We start from the raw sequence: 14235 nt of genomic DNA on the forward strand, positions 1-14235 counted from the left end.
CTGAAACTGGGCAGAAAACAGTCAGGAGCCAAACACATGATCTTCAGTGCTGCTATGTACAAATGTCCTCTGCATCTGTATATATGTCAGTTGAACACTGCATAACTAATGGTAGTTGATTGGCAACATAATTGGCATCAACTACATTCATGGAAATGAAAGTAAAATCAAGTATAATTAGCCTTGAAATAAATTTTAAATGATACTTAAGTCATATACACCTTATAGGGCCCAATCAGTCTTCTTTTAACATCCAACCGATAGCTTCTGGACTGTTCTGCATCACCCATATTTGTTGCACGCAATCGGAGAATTTCATAAACTCGTCTTGTGTGTTGCTAATGAACAGAAAGGAGAATAAAAACCACATCTGAATAAAGAGGTCACTCAACAGAACTCCAAGTGAAGAAATACTGAAATATTAGAGTAATTCTTCATCTTATCAGAAGACAGGGGTATGGACAAATCTGTCCTCCTGTCTGGTGGGTTCAATGAATAAATATTTTTATTTTCACTTCAAAATCATTTTCTTCCATGCAGCCAGTGTCTGATCTTTCAAGTGCTGCACCAGCTGTAGAGGTACTTCAAGGACTTGCTCTAAGTGAACAGCAGAAAGTCCAGAAGCCAGAGTCCAAAAACACTTCTAAGAACAAGAACTGGAACTAGAGCGACATTAAGCAATACCAATCAGTATCCACTTGGCTAATTTTAATAATCCACATGTATCTACTGCCCTTCACAAGCCCCCCTGAAAGTTCTAAATATGAAAATGAAACAACAATATTTAAAGTTTTCTGTTTACTAGGGAAGAAAATTCAACAGTAAATGGAAAAACTGAAGTGCTTTTGGTATCAGAACCAGAAAGTACATCGTCTAGGGAGAAAAAAAAAATTATGTTGATACTATATTAGTACAAGCTGTATCTGTATGAAAACAGAATTTAATACGAAGTATTTTTTTGCTGAACAACAGAACAAAAATAAAGTGATTTGTTTGCTACACTAGCACATGTTTATATAGTGTTAAAAAACCAAATGAAACTTATTTATCCTTTCAGGTTTAAAATACAGAAGGCTGCAGATGCAGCTTCCCTATATAAGCTATACCATTTTCACGAACACATCTGAATATAGCTTCACAGTCCCCATCCCTCAAGGTTTAAAGTCTTCACTAAACCACATTCAAATAATTTTTAATTAAGCAACTCTGCTATTTCACTATCATACACAAAAATGAATAACTTAAGATTACCAGAAAATTTAATTGTTCAATTTAATTCTTTAAGTATTTAGAGTTGCATTAGTAAGGTGTTTGCCACTTAAGCATTCTGCATTCCCAAAGCAACACTTATTTGCACAAATACTCTTGAAAGAAATCAAAACCATGTCAAATTCTATTTAAAACAGAATTTGTAGGTAAAAAAGGCATTTATCTAAAACCATGAGCCACGTATCTCCAGATATATCCTTAAGAACTGTCAAAATAAGCCACAGTGTGTAAATTCCATGTCTCCATCTCTAAGTTTAAATTGCATTGTACTAGTTTGATAAGAATATGTCCAACTACAACTGATTTAATACCTTATTTATTTTCAATTTTTGTTGAGCTTCCGTCACCATTTCTTGACTGAAACCTTGCATTAACTTCACTGGGGAAAAGCAAAGCAAATCTTGACAGAGCTTTACAAGAACAAAGTCTCTAAGCTTCACATAGTTCTCAGATGGATCTTCAGCTAGAAAGAATAAAAAAAGCTTATCAGAATTATTTGTTTTCTCATCTCTGGTATGTAATTACAAAGAACTATGGAAAACAACAGCAGACACAGTATTCATCAGTATATAAACAGCTGTGCTTAATTGTAAGCACTGTTATCACAGGTTTAGATGTTTGACAGTAGACTCAAACAGGTCACAGAAACTTCTAATATTTTGTGTATGCAGTGCTGTACAGTATTATGAAACTGACTTGTTTAAACCCATTTAATTCATTGGGAAAAGAAGACTAGTCTATAAACCCTTTTTCTTTTATCTTTAGTCTATTCTATATTTGACAGTGGTAGAACTACTAAACACAAACGAAAGGGAAAACATGGGAAAAGATTGGTGAAAATATCCTACTGTATACAAATAAACTAGCTGAAGTCATGTATTGACCAGGAGTTAGTCTTTGTTAGGAAGGAAGGAAGGAAGAAAAAGGTATGAGGACCCAACAGACAAGATTATCCAAAATAAAAAGGTTGAAATGACCTAAGCAAAAGCTTAGATTTCAAGTTACTTAAAGACAGCATAGCTATCAAAACTGTTGCTTCAGAAAAAAACCCCTGAAATTGAGAACTAGCCTCAGTTAACATCAATATGAGCCCATATGCAACTATTTAACGCAGAAGGAAAATATGTACAACATTGTGAATGTATTTTCTTTTCCTTGCTTTAGACAAGCTCACTACAAAGAAGTAGCAGGGCCATGCTTCCCTTTCAACACTCATTTTTATGGGAGCTAGCACTGTGGAGTTTATTGCTAACCAGGTTATATCCCAACTGTATTTTCCTTTAGTTTTGAGGTACACTGTAAATAGTTAAAATTTGCAGTTTTAGGATGATCAAAAGCAAAACAAAGTTACCAAGAAGGACTAGGATAGAAGCTTTTGCTGCATGTATGTGGCACCGCACAACTAACAATTTATTTTTTGGGTTGGGTTAAAATGTATTGTGCATAATCTTGCATGGCAAGCCTTATAGCATATATTCTGCAAAAGAGATTGGAGAAGTGCCCTAAACTAAATTGATTCATTCTTTTGCACTCAGATTAGTTAAAAGAAGAATGAGGCAGTTTCTGTCCAGTAAGCACCATCAGCATATTTTTTGCTTGTGTCAGGATGACAAGGTTTAAGCCGAACAAAATATTTGTTGCAAATGTGAAATTCAGAAGTAATTTTAATTTGTAAATAATTAGCTTTTTCAAAGAGATTAACTAGATTGTCATTTCCTCTTTCCAGAAAGGTTAAATGCTTTATTTCACAATTTTAGATGATATGTAACTAAATATCCTGGCTATATTAAAATTGTCCAAGCCAAATGTCCCCCTCAAAAAGGACAATAAATAATTCTGTAAGAGCCTTAACTTTCATAACTTGAGTGCTATGTAGAATATTGCAAGCTTTCTCCTGCTTCATTCCATAAAAATTGAACCCTATTTTAGTGCAGATTTACTGTTTGCTACAACCCTGCACTTAAGGCACTGAGCCATGAACATGTCATAGGATTTATGCAGTACCATGCTAAGACTTTGTTCATCCTCAATTATAAAAGCTACGTAAAGGCTTGTACTATTAAAAGGAAAAAGTAAATAAATACATGATGCACATGAGTTCTTGTTGCATAAACTAAGTTATACTTTCTTAGGTTCCCACGAACTGGATTGAAATGACAAGGTGGATTACTTTATGATGATCTTGCAACAACGCATTATGAAAGCAAGTGGTCTATTGGATTTCAATTAGAATGGAGAGTTATTTCTAACCAAGATGAGACTACACACAGAATTGAATGGTCAATGTGTTTGAACTGCATTTCTTCCTACACTAGACTTGAAACCACAGGACTGATGTCATGCTTATGGCAATTTTTAATGTTATTTTTCTTATGCACATGGACCCTTTACCTGCCATTTCCACAATCTTTTATTTTTAGATATTTGCGCACACACACCTAATATCATGGATACCTTCAGCCAGCAATACGTGCTCCTAGAGCACAAGTTCTCTACAGACTTTTACTGTCTGTAAAATTTCAGTTTGCACACTAATCTTAATATGCTATTTTAGTTAGGTGTGTTGTGTCCCCCCCTCAAGTTTGAGTTTTGGCTAATGGGGTAAGTTGAACAAGGAATTTGACAGAGCTTGATCTCTTGGCAAACTCAGCTGTGTCTCTCACAATAAAATAGTTAATTAGCTGGTAATCCATTCACGCTAGGGATTGAATTTTCCTGGTGTGCTGTTCTCTGAGTAAAGTATTTAAGAAGCTACATTATATACACGTCTGTAAACCAGGGTACCATTAATCCTGAACTGAGCAGAAGCTAAATCTTCAAAAGGCTTTAAATTCAGACAAATGGACATAAAGTTAGCTTGTGGGCTAACAACCTGTGAAAGCTACTTATTAAAAATTTAACACAAACCTGTTATATCAAGTACTGTAGGAGAAGACATATAGTATCTATGAACTGTTTCAAGCATCTGAGCACCATGGCCTTCTCCTTGGAATGGTGGCAAGATCAGCATCTGGCTACAGACAAAGGAATGCCTTTTCAGTTCAAATGCAAGCATTTGCAAACATAATGCAAAGTCTTAAAAATAAAATGATATTTCATTTTAGATTAAGGCGCGTGCCATCTTCATGTTAAAATGTAATTTTTAACAGAATCTTAAAATTGTTAAATATTCAAAACTTGAGATTCCCTCTCCTTCAAGAAGGGAACAATGAAATAAATCAGTGCATAGACAGCTAATAATGGGGATTTTTTTAAACAAATCAACACTATTATAAACAAGTATTGGGAACTTCAGCAGTTCCCTCTTCTGAAATAAAAGGCAAGGCACGAGTTACACCGCCAATTACCTTACACGTGGCCGGGTTTTGTCTGGGTACACATAGTAATTATAGACTGTCATGTAGCCTACGGTCGCAAAGAGCGTAGCTCCATCCTTATTATACTTCTCAAATCTGCAGATAAAACAGAAAGCCAAGCAGGTCAATTACAGTCGCGCTCCCATGCAGTGTCCATTTTCTTTTCCATTCTCCAACTGAATTTTCAGTGTCAGCAAGCTACTCTGTGAGGGCCCAATGGGTACACCTGCTATGTTCTGAATGTACAATTCACTTAATTGGTGTGCAGCAACTTGGATAAATCAGACCTCTTTACAGCACTTCAGTGCACTTGCCTATTATAAAGATGAATAGGTGGCAAGTAAAAGAAAACACAGGCAAAGCTCATTTTACTGTTTAAGCCTACATTCAGGGCTCTAACGGACAACAGCATTTAATTCAGCTCTATTCTCAAGCTTTCCCAAAGCATAATGGAGGAAAACTCAAGCCTCACAAACAATAGTTTTTCTTTCCTGGGAAAAATATCATTATACTGCTCCAATAATTGGCCAGCCACAATTAAAATGCAGGCTTTGTGGAGGTAATAAGGTCCACTGTTGCTTTAGAACTGTACTTACACTAGAAAGTAGTTCCATCTTTCATCATCTACATCAATAAAGCTAGCAGTTTCAATAAACCACATCAAGAACGTCTGAAGCCTTTCATGATATTCTCGAAAGCCTGGACATGTCATGTCAGCCTAGGGAAAAAGCCAGGAGAAGTCAGGTGAAACCTATTACAGATGCAAGAGGAAAAAAATATGCAAAACTTAATTAAATTCTCTGACATAAAAAAGCATGTTGATGATTAATAAATGGGTAAAATTATAGTATTTACATATTACAGTTGTATCACTACAGAAGGTGCATTTCTGCAAAATAAAATTTAATTTGGTCGCTCAAAACCAGAAGTTTAACTTAAGTTTTCATACCTTGTAAATCTGGTATGTTATATCTTCACCGGCTTCCTCATTATGGATAGAATATGTGTGTAGCAGCACTCCAAAGGGCTTGAAGTTGACCTCCTTCTCCAGCAGAGACACAAAGTCATCAGTGTTTGTGCAAAAACCAGGCGGAATGATTTCTCTAATTTTACTTTCAACATCATCTGCCTGGAGATTACAAAAAGGGGAAGGATCAGTGGAAGATTAGAAAAAGACAGCATTGATGTCACGGTTGTGCTTAAGAAATGAATATATGAGACATACTGTATCTACCAGCAATTTAAAGAAAAAAAAAGGGAAGAAAAAGAAAAAAGAAAAGCAAGCATTCTTGTTGTTCATTCATGCCACAATCCAGCCATTGTAAGCATCAGAAGGCTCTTGGTTACAGCCTAAGTTCATGAACATTTTTATGTTTAGAGATTGTTATATTTGTCCAAGTTTGACTAAGAGCATTGATAGCTACTCTCTAAGTGCAGCATGTTCAGAAACCAAGACTTTCCAGACACCAACTCATGAAGACTATGCTATGCTACACAGCCTTGTAGAACTCAGGTTCCCAAACAAGCAGCTTACAAGAGGTATTAGGTGATGCAGAACTAAGTAGAGAAAAAGGGACAAAGATCAAAAACAGTAGCTCCCAAATAGGAAAGTGACAGCTAGCACACTCTTGCATTCTTATGGCCCCCTGCTTGAAATGCCTGTCTATAGAATCAGCTGCAAAACACAGTACAAACCCTGACAACCACATCCTGCATTCTAATAAAAGAAAGTTTTGAAAACAAAGTTTGACATAAAATAGTACAACTTATGAATACTGTCAGCAAATCTGACCTGTAGTCTAACATACTGTGGAAGACAAAATATTCTGACACCAAAATTTAATTCAGAGATTACTCTTTTCAGATAACCAAAGTTAGAGACCATCAGCTGAGCAGACTTCATAATCCTTTTCAGACCCCCAAAAGACCACTTGATTGAATACATTTACTACTTCTTTTTAACCATGAATATTTGATGAAGCTTCACAATAACGTATTACTGCTTCTCACCAGGCAATAAAACTTAATGAATTGGTCTCAACTTAACAAAACCATACTCCTCAATACAACCCCTAAAAGCCTGACATTACATTCAACAAAATGAGCTTACATTCAATTCAAACTTTCTTCTGGACAATGAATCCAGGTTTTTACTTAATGGAGTTTGCCGTGAGTTCAGCTGTAATGTTTGTATTGTATCTATTTCCACAAGGACGGACACAAGAACACTTTGTGTTAACTTACTAAGCAGCTCTTTCACACCGTTTACATGCATGATGGGTATTAGTTCAAAACCAAGACCCTTGCTACTTAGCATTCAAAACAGGGAAATTAAGATGCTTAGAACAAAATACACTACAAAAGGCTAATACAACATGCTACTAATTCCTGTCCTTTCAACCATGGGTCCTTAAGCAGAAGCAATGCACCTGCAAATGAATAGCACTTTAGCATTCAGTTACATTTTTAGTGCAGAAAAAGATAGATTTAGTTCAGCACAAACAAGTTTTATTCTTAATGGTTTGGTACTACCAACATCTATATTTATATTTAGAGAGAGAGCTATTAAGCAGTTAAAATACAGCTCTGCAATACCTGGTGTAAGAACTCAGTTAAAACATGTACAATCTTTACAATCATTTCATTCTCAAAACAAAGATAATTTGTTGGAGCCTTTGCTATTCTTCATAAACCAGTATTAGCTAAAACACATTTTCTTTACACTTATTTAAGGGCATTACACAAACCCAGCCACTTATTTGGAATCAATGAACTACATTAAAAAAGGTGTTTTTATGAAACACAAATTGGAAATGCCTTTTTTTTTAAATTGTGCAAATGCATTGTTTACACAGATCTTAAGTCTGCATTACTGACAGAGCTGTAGGAAACCACAACTAAGAATCCAGAGTGACTTGCATTTTATATAGCTGAATAAGCACGTAAAAATAATCTAGAATTAAAGCAGTATTTCCAAGCAACAGTACAATAACTCAGACTATGTGGATGACATCTAAAAAGGGTGAATATACAGTAAGAAGTACTTATACATAATGTTTAAGTAATTTTGCTTCTCCTCACATTTGTAAGTTTCTTCACTAGTGGTGAGAAGGAAGCCAAACTGTGACCTGCTCAAAGCCTGTAAGGTTTCCATCCATCACTGGCTGCCACCACAGAAAAGTCTTGTTTTCAATACAATAGAAGAATTAAAACATGACAGCGGCTTAGCAAATAAAGCACTGGCTAATACATCTCAGTTCTGTATGACCACAACATATTTTCACCTATTGTCTCCTAAAAATTCTCTCCCCTTGGAATGGCGTCTGACACAAGAAACCATAGTCTTTAATGACTTTTACAGTTAACAGCATCTCTCCTCCTTAGAGACCAAATCCCAGAATCCCCAGTTTGAGCAGTGGCAGAAGTTTAAGCCATGCAATTTTCATCTAGTAAGACCTGGAATACTGTAATCTTGATATATCAACCACCTAGAAAAGAATTTATTTCATTAATACCCGGACTTTTTAATGGACACATTCATTACTTAGCAGGTCCTTTCCAAACGTTTCTCTCTCAGGTGCCCATAATCCAAGGAGCTACCTAAATGTGTTTACTGCCTTTCCTTGATCTTTTCTTTGATATTGGTGAAAGGTTAATTTCTTTTATCAGAGCAAGATACTCGTATGGATGCACACAAGTTTCTCTTCAAAAAAACAATCCTGTTGACTACTGCAGCAATGTTTAACATAGGCAAAGCCACTTACAATAAAGCATGCAAAAACCTGAAGTAAGCCAGCCATGAGTTGTTGAGCTTATGGTTCATGTAAGTGCTGCCTGTAATGTATGACCTTCACAATCAGAATCATGTGAGGTGATGACAAAGAGCCTGGTATAGGCTTCTAACTACACTTGATTTGTAGTAGGACTGCTTAAGTGTGTAATGTCTCTTTGTACATAACATTTAACTCTGGGTAGTTTTAATACAGAAATTATTCTTGTACTAATAGGCAGCTATGACATTTGCACAGCATGTAGATGCTGTTTCAAAGTGATTTAATTTAAAATAACTATAGAAGCATATTTGAAAGTTGGATTTCTCTAAAAATTGTATGCACATATTTCAGTGGGGAGCAATGGAGAGATCAGCGGTATTACACTAAAAAAGCACCAAACATTGAAAGAATACTTTTCAATTAACTTTTGTAGAAAGCAAATGTATAGACTAGCTGCAAAGCAAGATGCAAAGTTTAGTGAAATAAAACTTTACCCCTACCCCATCATAAAACACAGATGAAAAGGAAGATACTGGAACAGCTGCAAATCTCAAAGCAGCAAGCAACTCAGAGGTCATTGCTATTAATATTTACACTGGAAGAAAGCAGTTTCTCTTCAGTTATTTGAAAGAATCAACTCAATTCAAGGGATAAACTCTGTCTACTTTCACTAAATGAAGTGCGAACTTCTGTTAAAAACATGATCATACTTTGCTGAGCCTTCCCCAATAATATCTTCTTAAAGATGGACCTAAACCATGTTAAGATGCATAAATATGACTGGAGTTCTGCCTTTTGACATTTCAGGATAGTATCACTTCCTCATGTTCAAAAAGATCTTGGAGGAAAAAAAAATAGTGGCATTGGGATAAATATTTCTGTCAGTCCCTAGCAGAGATAGTAGCAGCTGCTTTAGAGATAATGAAACCAAACTCAATATTACAGAATAAAATCACCTGCTGTTGAACGGGCTTGTATGGGTATTTGGATAAAAAATCCTAAGATGTGAATAACTTCATGGAGCACTAATACCAACTTACTTGTAACCAGTTATAGTAAAGGCAGAAACTGCTGTCCTTTCCTAAACCCCATCTATTCACAGCACAAGATTATCTGTCATGTGTGGCGGATAGCCTGCATCCTAGTATAATTATCATCAAGGAGCAAATAGTTAATTTAGAAAAATAAATGTTAATATGCATTCAAATCAACATCCTGCTGTAATGACAGCTTATGTTTCAACCTCTGCAAATGCCTATCTTTGGGTGGTTAAACTGATGGCAAATACAAATGCAGAAAGATTGACTACAGCCGTATCTTTTTTCCTACGTATGTTTAGATATAGCAATACAAGCAGCTTATTTGAATGTACAGTGCTAGTAACACTAAGGGAAGCACAGGGAAAGCAACCACATCCTTCCCCTTCAGTCAAAGCACGTAAATGCTCTGGAAAGCATACAGAAGTGTTGCTCAAAAAAGATCTTTTTTGTCCCCATCTTAATCCCTTAAGGAATTGGAGGAAAAATTCAGTATAGGAAACAGGGCTTGAAAAAAGCAACCATTCTGAGAAATCAAAAAAGTTGCGGTGTGCATAGGGCAAGACTGACCTTGTTTAGACCTCCAGGAAAGTAAATTGGGTTTGCCATTTGTACGGAAAATAGACAAAGTAAAAAGCTGCTATGGTGCAGATTCCTGTTCTGACTGTTTTGAAATTATACCGGTGAAAGGTTGGACCATTTGATTTTAATATGTTTACTACATTGCCAACAGTCTTTCCTTTTTTCCCCTTATTTCCCAAAAAAAGCCTTCGTAAGATTGAAGAGCATGACCTTTCACTCCTGAGACATGTTGCTCCAGCCTCCAAAGTATTTAAGACATATCCAGGATCTTAGCCTGTTGAACTGAATATAATCAGAATGAGGAAGGACAAATCTTTAAAATTAATTTAATGAATTAATTCCAATGTATTTCTCCTTTGAAAATAGGCCTTTCCTTGCAATTATTTAAATAAACTCCAATGAATGTGAAATTACTAACTTAAATACAGCCTGAAGTCATATTCAGAGAGCACATAGACAGTAGGAGAGGAAAAAAAAAAAAGCTCTTCTACAAGTATTCTGTAAGCTTAGAAAACCTGCAGGAAAAAGAAAAACCAACCAAACAAAAACCCCCTGCAGGTAATTGTATTATCACATTCCTTTAAGTAAGATGTAAAGCATACATGACACCCATGCAGAACTTCACAATCTGTTTTCTGCCTTACTTTATCTCCACATGTAGAGAGACACAGTCCAGCCTACTATCTCATGAAGTGCTTACAGAAACCTCCTTTTCCTTCTCACTGAACTCTCTCAATCATAAACTCCACCAATGCTAGTCCTCCTCCTGGTCACAGTTAATATGAAAATATAGACATGCCAAGTTGAGGTTTATTTTGTGGAACTGGTTTTGGTATCAGCTCCTGACATCTGACTGTTCTGTTTGACACAATTTTGATTGTACTGTAGTGAGAGAATGGGAAATCTGTAGATGAAGTTCAAAGCTTTTTGTTAGCTTAGCAAAAGGAAGCTTTGTTTGTTTGCTTTTAATGTAAATCACATTTAGGTGAGCTAAATCTAAACCTAGAACTCCTGTCCATACCAAAGTAAACCTTATCAATGTTACGTTAAAGACAGAAGCAGACCTGCACTTACCTCCACACAGTCAAACTTCTCATTTACTTTCGAGGTGTATTCAACGCGGAAGAGCGTTGACAGGTTTCCAGCAATATAATACAAGAGGATCTTCAGTCCCTTGTAGCCAAAAGCAACTTCACTGAGAAAGGAGAAAATAACAACCAGGAACTCTATACATAATAAAACATTCACAAGACAGTGGTTTTATTTCATGTGACATTCACATAATCCTTCCCAGTAAGGTAAAGTAAGCTTCCTAGTAGGAAAAGGGAGTCAAACTGGATGTGCACTGTCTAGACAGAGATCATGCCTTACACTGCTTGTACTGTTTCGCTCCTTTAATGGAAATATTCTAAACTCAGCAAGGCAGTGACTGTGTCCTTACTGTGATAGCTCAGGAGAGAATACCTGAAACAGCTAATACTGTGTTTATACTTTTTCAACAGCTTTAACTCATTAACAGTTATTTACGTTAATTGATCGCTAGCATTTATTAAAAATTACTTTGCAGTGTAGTATAATATTTTGGAATAAACTACTTCAATTTATAGCATACGAAGCACATATAACCAGGTGTAGCAATATGTAGACAGCTTTTAGTTGACAGTTTCTATTTAGTTATCCAATCTAACCAGAAATTAGTATATGCAAAAAAAGTATAGAATAAAAAAGCCTTTTTTATACTTTGAAAATATGAGCTGCCTGAACACAAACCCTATACTCTTATGAAGAATAGACAATTTCTTTTCTGAAAAAAAAAATCCGCATAAAACAGTAATGTTCACAAAGAAACAGGCCAATTTTTTTGCTATTTTAAAGCATAGCTAAAACTTTTTTTTTACTGGGATTTTTCTTCTATGGTAGTACATTCATAATTTAAAATTTGAAATATAAGTGCCTGAACAAGAATTTGCTTGTTAGCTAAACTAACAGATCGGAGAGTCCTCTGCTTACTAAAATTATAATTATTGTCAATGATAGGTGCAGTTGATATGCAATAGTGTAACTAATTTATGACATTTAATATAGGTAGTTCATCCTAATTGGAGTACTTAGAATGCTTTCAAAAGAAAATTGAAATTAAGACACATAACTACTTAAAGAAGTCCACAGAAACATGCAGCTGAATTTTCCTCGATATTTTTTTGTTGTTACTGTTGGGTTTTTTTAAACTATGCCCAGATTGTTGAATATCACTCTACTGAAAATAATAAATGACACCAACACTAATTAATTCAGTATACTCAAAATAAAAGAAAAAATACTTTTCTACCTACACTTCAGGAGAGACTTTGATATCAGCATTCTCCTGGAGAAACTGGCTGCTCATGGCCTGGACAGGTGTACTCTTCACTGTCTGGATGGCCACACCCCAAGAGCGGTGGGGAATGGAGTCAAATCCAGCAGGCAGCTGATCCCCTGTGGTGTTCCCCAGGGCTCAGTGTTGGGGTCAGCCCTGTTTAATGTCTTTATCAGTGACCTGAATGCTCACTAAGCCAGACGGCAGACAACACTAGGCTGGACAGGAGTGTTATCTGCTGGACTTGGGTCACAATGACAAGTAACAGACTTGGGGAAGAGCAGCTGGAAAGCAGCCCAGTGGAAAAGGAGCTGGGGGTGCTGGTCGACAATTGACTGAACATGAGCCAGTGCATGCCCAGGTGGCCACGAAGGCCAGTGGCATCCTGGCCTGCATCAGCAAGTGTAGCAGCAGCATCAGGGCAGCACTTCTTCCCTGGCACTTGGTATTAGCAAGATTTCTTGGTTTTTAATGATTTAAAAGCGACTTTCTTCTTCAGGACCTATTAATTTGAATCTGGAAACTTTAACTTACTCATCTCCAAACACTTGATGGCTATACTCAGGATTAAATGTTGTGTTGTCATCCTCCAAATCCTCAGGAAAGCGAACTGAGAAAAAAAAAAAAGAGCATGACCAAATCGCCATCTTCCATTTGTTTATCCACATTGTTTTATGCCCTGCTAGCTGTTCATGGACGTTTCCACTAGTCAGACAACTTCAATTAAGAAACTATGTTAGGGTGGCATAAAAATGAAATCAAGGCATCCTGTACAACTTAGATGCATGTTATTTGATCTGAGAATATCATATCATTAATCAGACTAGAACTGAGAAATTGACCCAGATGTATACATGTATATATTTTATAGGAAGGTACTAAAATACTTCAGTATCATTTGTATAATATTTAAAAAGCGGTATTACCTAGCTTCAGCTGAATTGCTTCATTTGTATTACACTTGTATTCAGCCAACTTCTTCTCCATAGCAGTAAGTCCTGAAAAAAAAGGGGTTTTTTTGACAGTTGAGGTGTTCAGTCTGTCACTATTACTCAGACTCTATCTTAGGAAAAGGGTCATAAACCAAGAAAAAATACACAACACAAAACTGCTGAACAAAATTTTAAAAAGCTACAATATGTCACAACACATCAATACAGAGAATAGAGATCTCATGCAGTTTTCTTGAACTAGAAACAAGAACTAGAAAGCATACAAGTATCTCTTTTTAGTTTCTGAGAATTAAAGTCATTACCATAAAAATATTAAGTATTCAGTTATTACGAATTAGACATATATTTAAAGATACAAGTAACAAAATACGAATTCAGTCTAACATGTTATTAAAGTAATGTGTCAGGACATTTCAAGGGTTTGCATTAAGTCATTTTCATAAACAGGTGTACATCAACTACAGTGGCACGTATACCACTAGCAATTATTTAGCCAGCACTCCTCTTCCAGAGCGGAAGTGGAAGAAAAATGCACATAAACTACAATTAGTCTGTTTTCCACAGCATAATCCAGGAGAGAAGACATGTTTCACTTCAGGTATGTTCCAAATGCTTTACAAGCATAGCTCCCCTTCATTCTAAAAGTATCCTAAGAAAGTTCTTCTGTATCTTACTTCAGGTAGGAAACTTTAAGTAAAAACATTTTCGTGTTTTCTATTCCCTGTCCACCCCCAGCAAACTCGTGGACGTAGACACGGAGATACACTCTGGTTTAACACTACCAGATCGTGGGGGCCGTGAGGGCGAGGACAGCAGCAGCAGCAAGACCATCAGAGCCGGGGGGCAGAGAGTCAGCCGCGCTCCCCACCCTCACGCCCCATTCCCCCCCCACCCGCGCCGACCGCCGCG

At 36.3% G+C, this 14235-nt stretch overlaps 2 protein-coding genes across 3 annotated transcripts in view; one reads left to right on the forward strand and one right to left on the reverse strand.

Moving 5' to 3' along the window:
• Positions 1-13402, reverse strand: part of HAT1 (histone acetyltransferase 1) — a 17363-nt gene extending 3961 nt beyond the window's left edge. Inside the window, exons 1-9 of the mRNA XM_008634764.2 lie at positions 13300-13402; positions 12908-12983; positions 11092-11212; positions 5575-5754; positions 5222-5343; positions 4617-4721; positions 4177-4283; positions 1581-1732; positions 222-338 (exon numbers count right to left, since the gene is read on the reverse strand). Coding sequence (XP_008632986.1) covers positions 222-338; positions 1581-1732; positions 4177-4283; positions 4617-4721; positions 5222-5343; positions 5575-5754; positions 11092-11212; positions 12908-12983; positions 13300-13360 — 1041 coding nt within the window. The 5' untranslated portion in view covers positions 13361-13402. The remainder of the gene's footprint in view (positions 1-221; positions 339-1580; positions 1733-4176; positions 4284-4616; positions 4722-5221; positions 5344-5574; positions 5755-11091; positions 11213-12907; positions 12984-13299) is intronic.
• Positions 949-14235, forward strand: part of SLC25A12 (solute carrier family 25 member 12) — a 61741-nt gene continuing 48454 nt past the window's right edge. For both annotated transcript variants that reach the window (XR_001862388.1, XM_008634766.2), the window contains exon 1: positions 949-962. The gene's annotated coding sequence lies outside the window, so the exon portion shown is untranslated. The remainder of the gene's footprint in view (positions 963-14235) is intronic.

The sequence above is a fragment of the Corvus brachyrhynchos genome, unplaced genomic scaffold (genome assembly GCF_000691975.1).
Source record: "Corvus brachyrhynchos isolate BGI_N302 unplaced genomic scaffold, ASM69197v1 scaffold255, whole genome shotgun sequence".
In the NCBI taxonomy this organism is placed as follows: Eukaryota; Metazoa; Chordata; class Aves; order Passeriformes; family Corvidae; genus Corvus; species Corvus brachyrhynchos.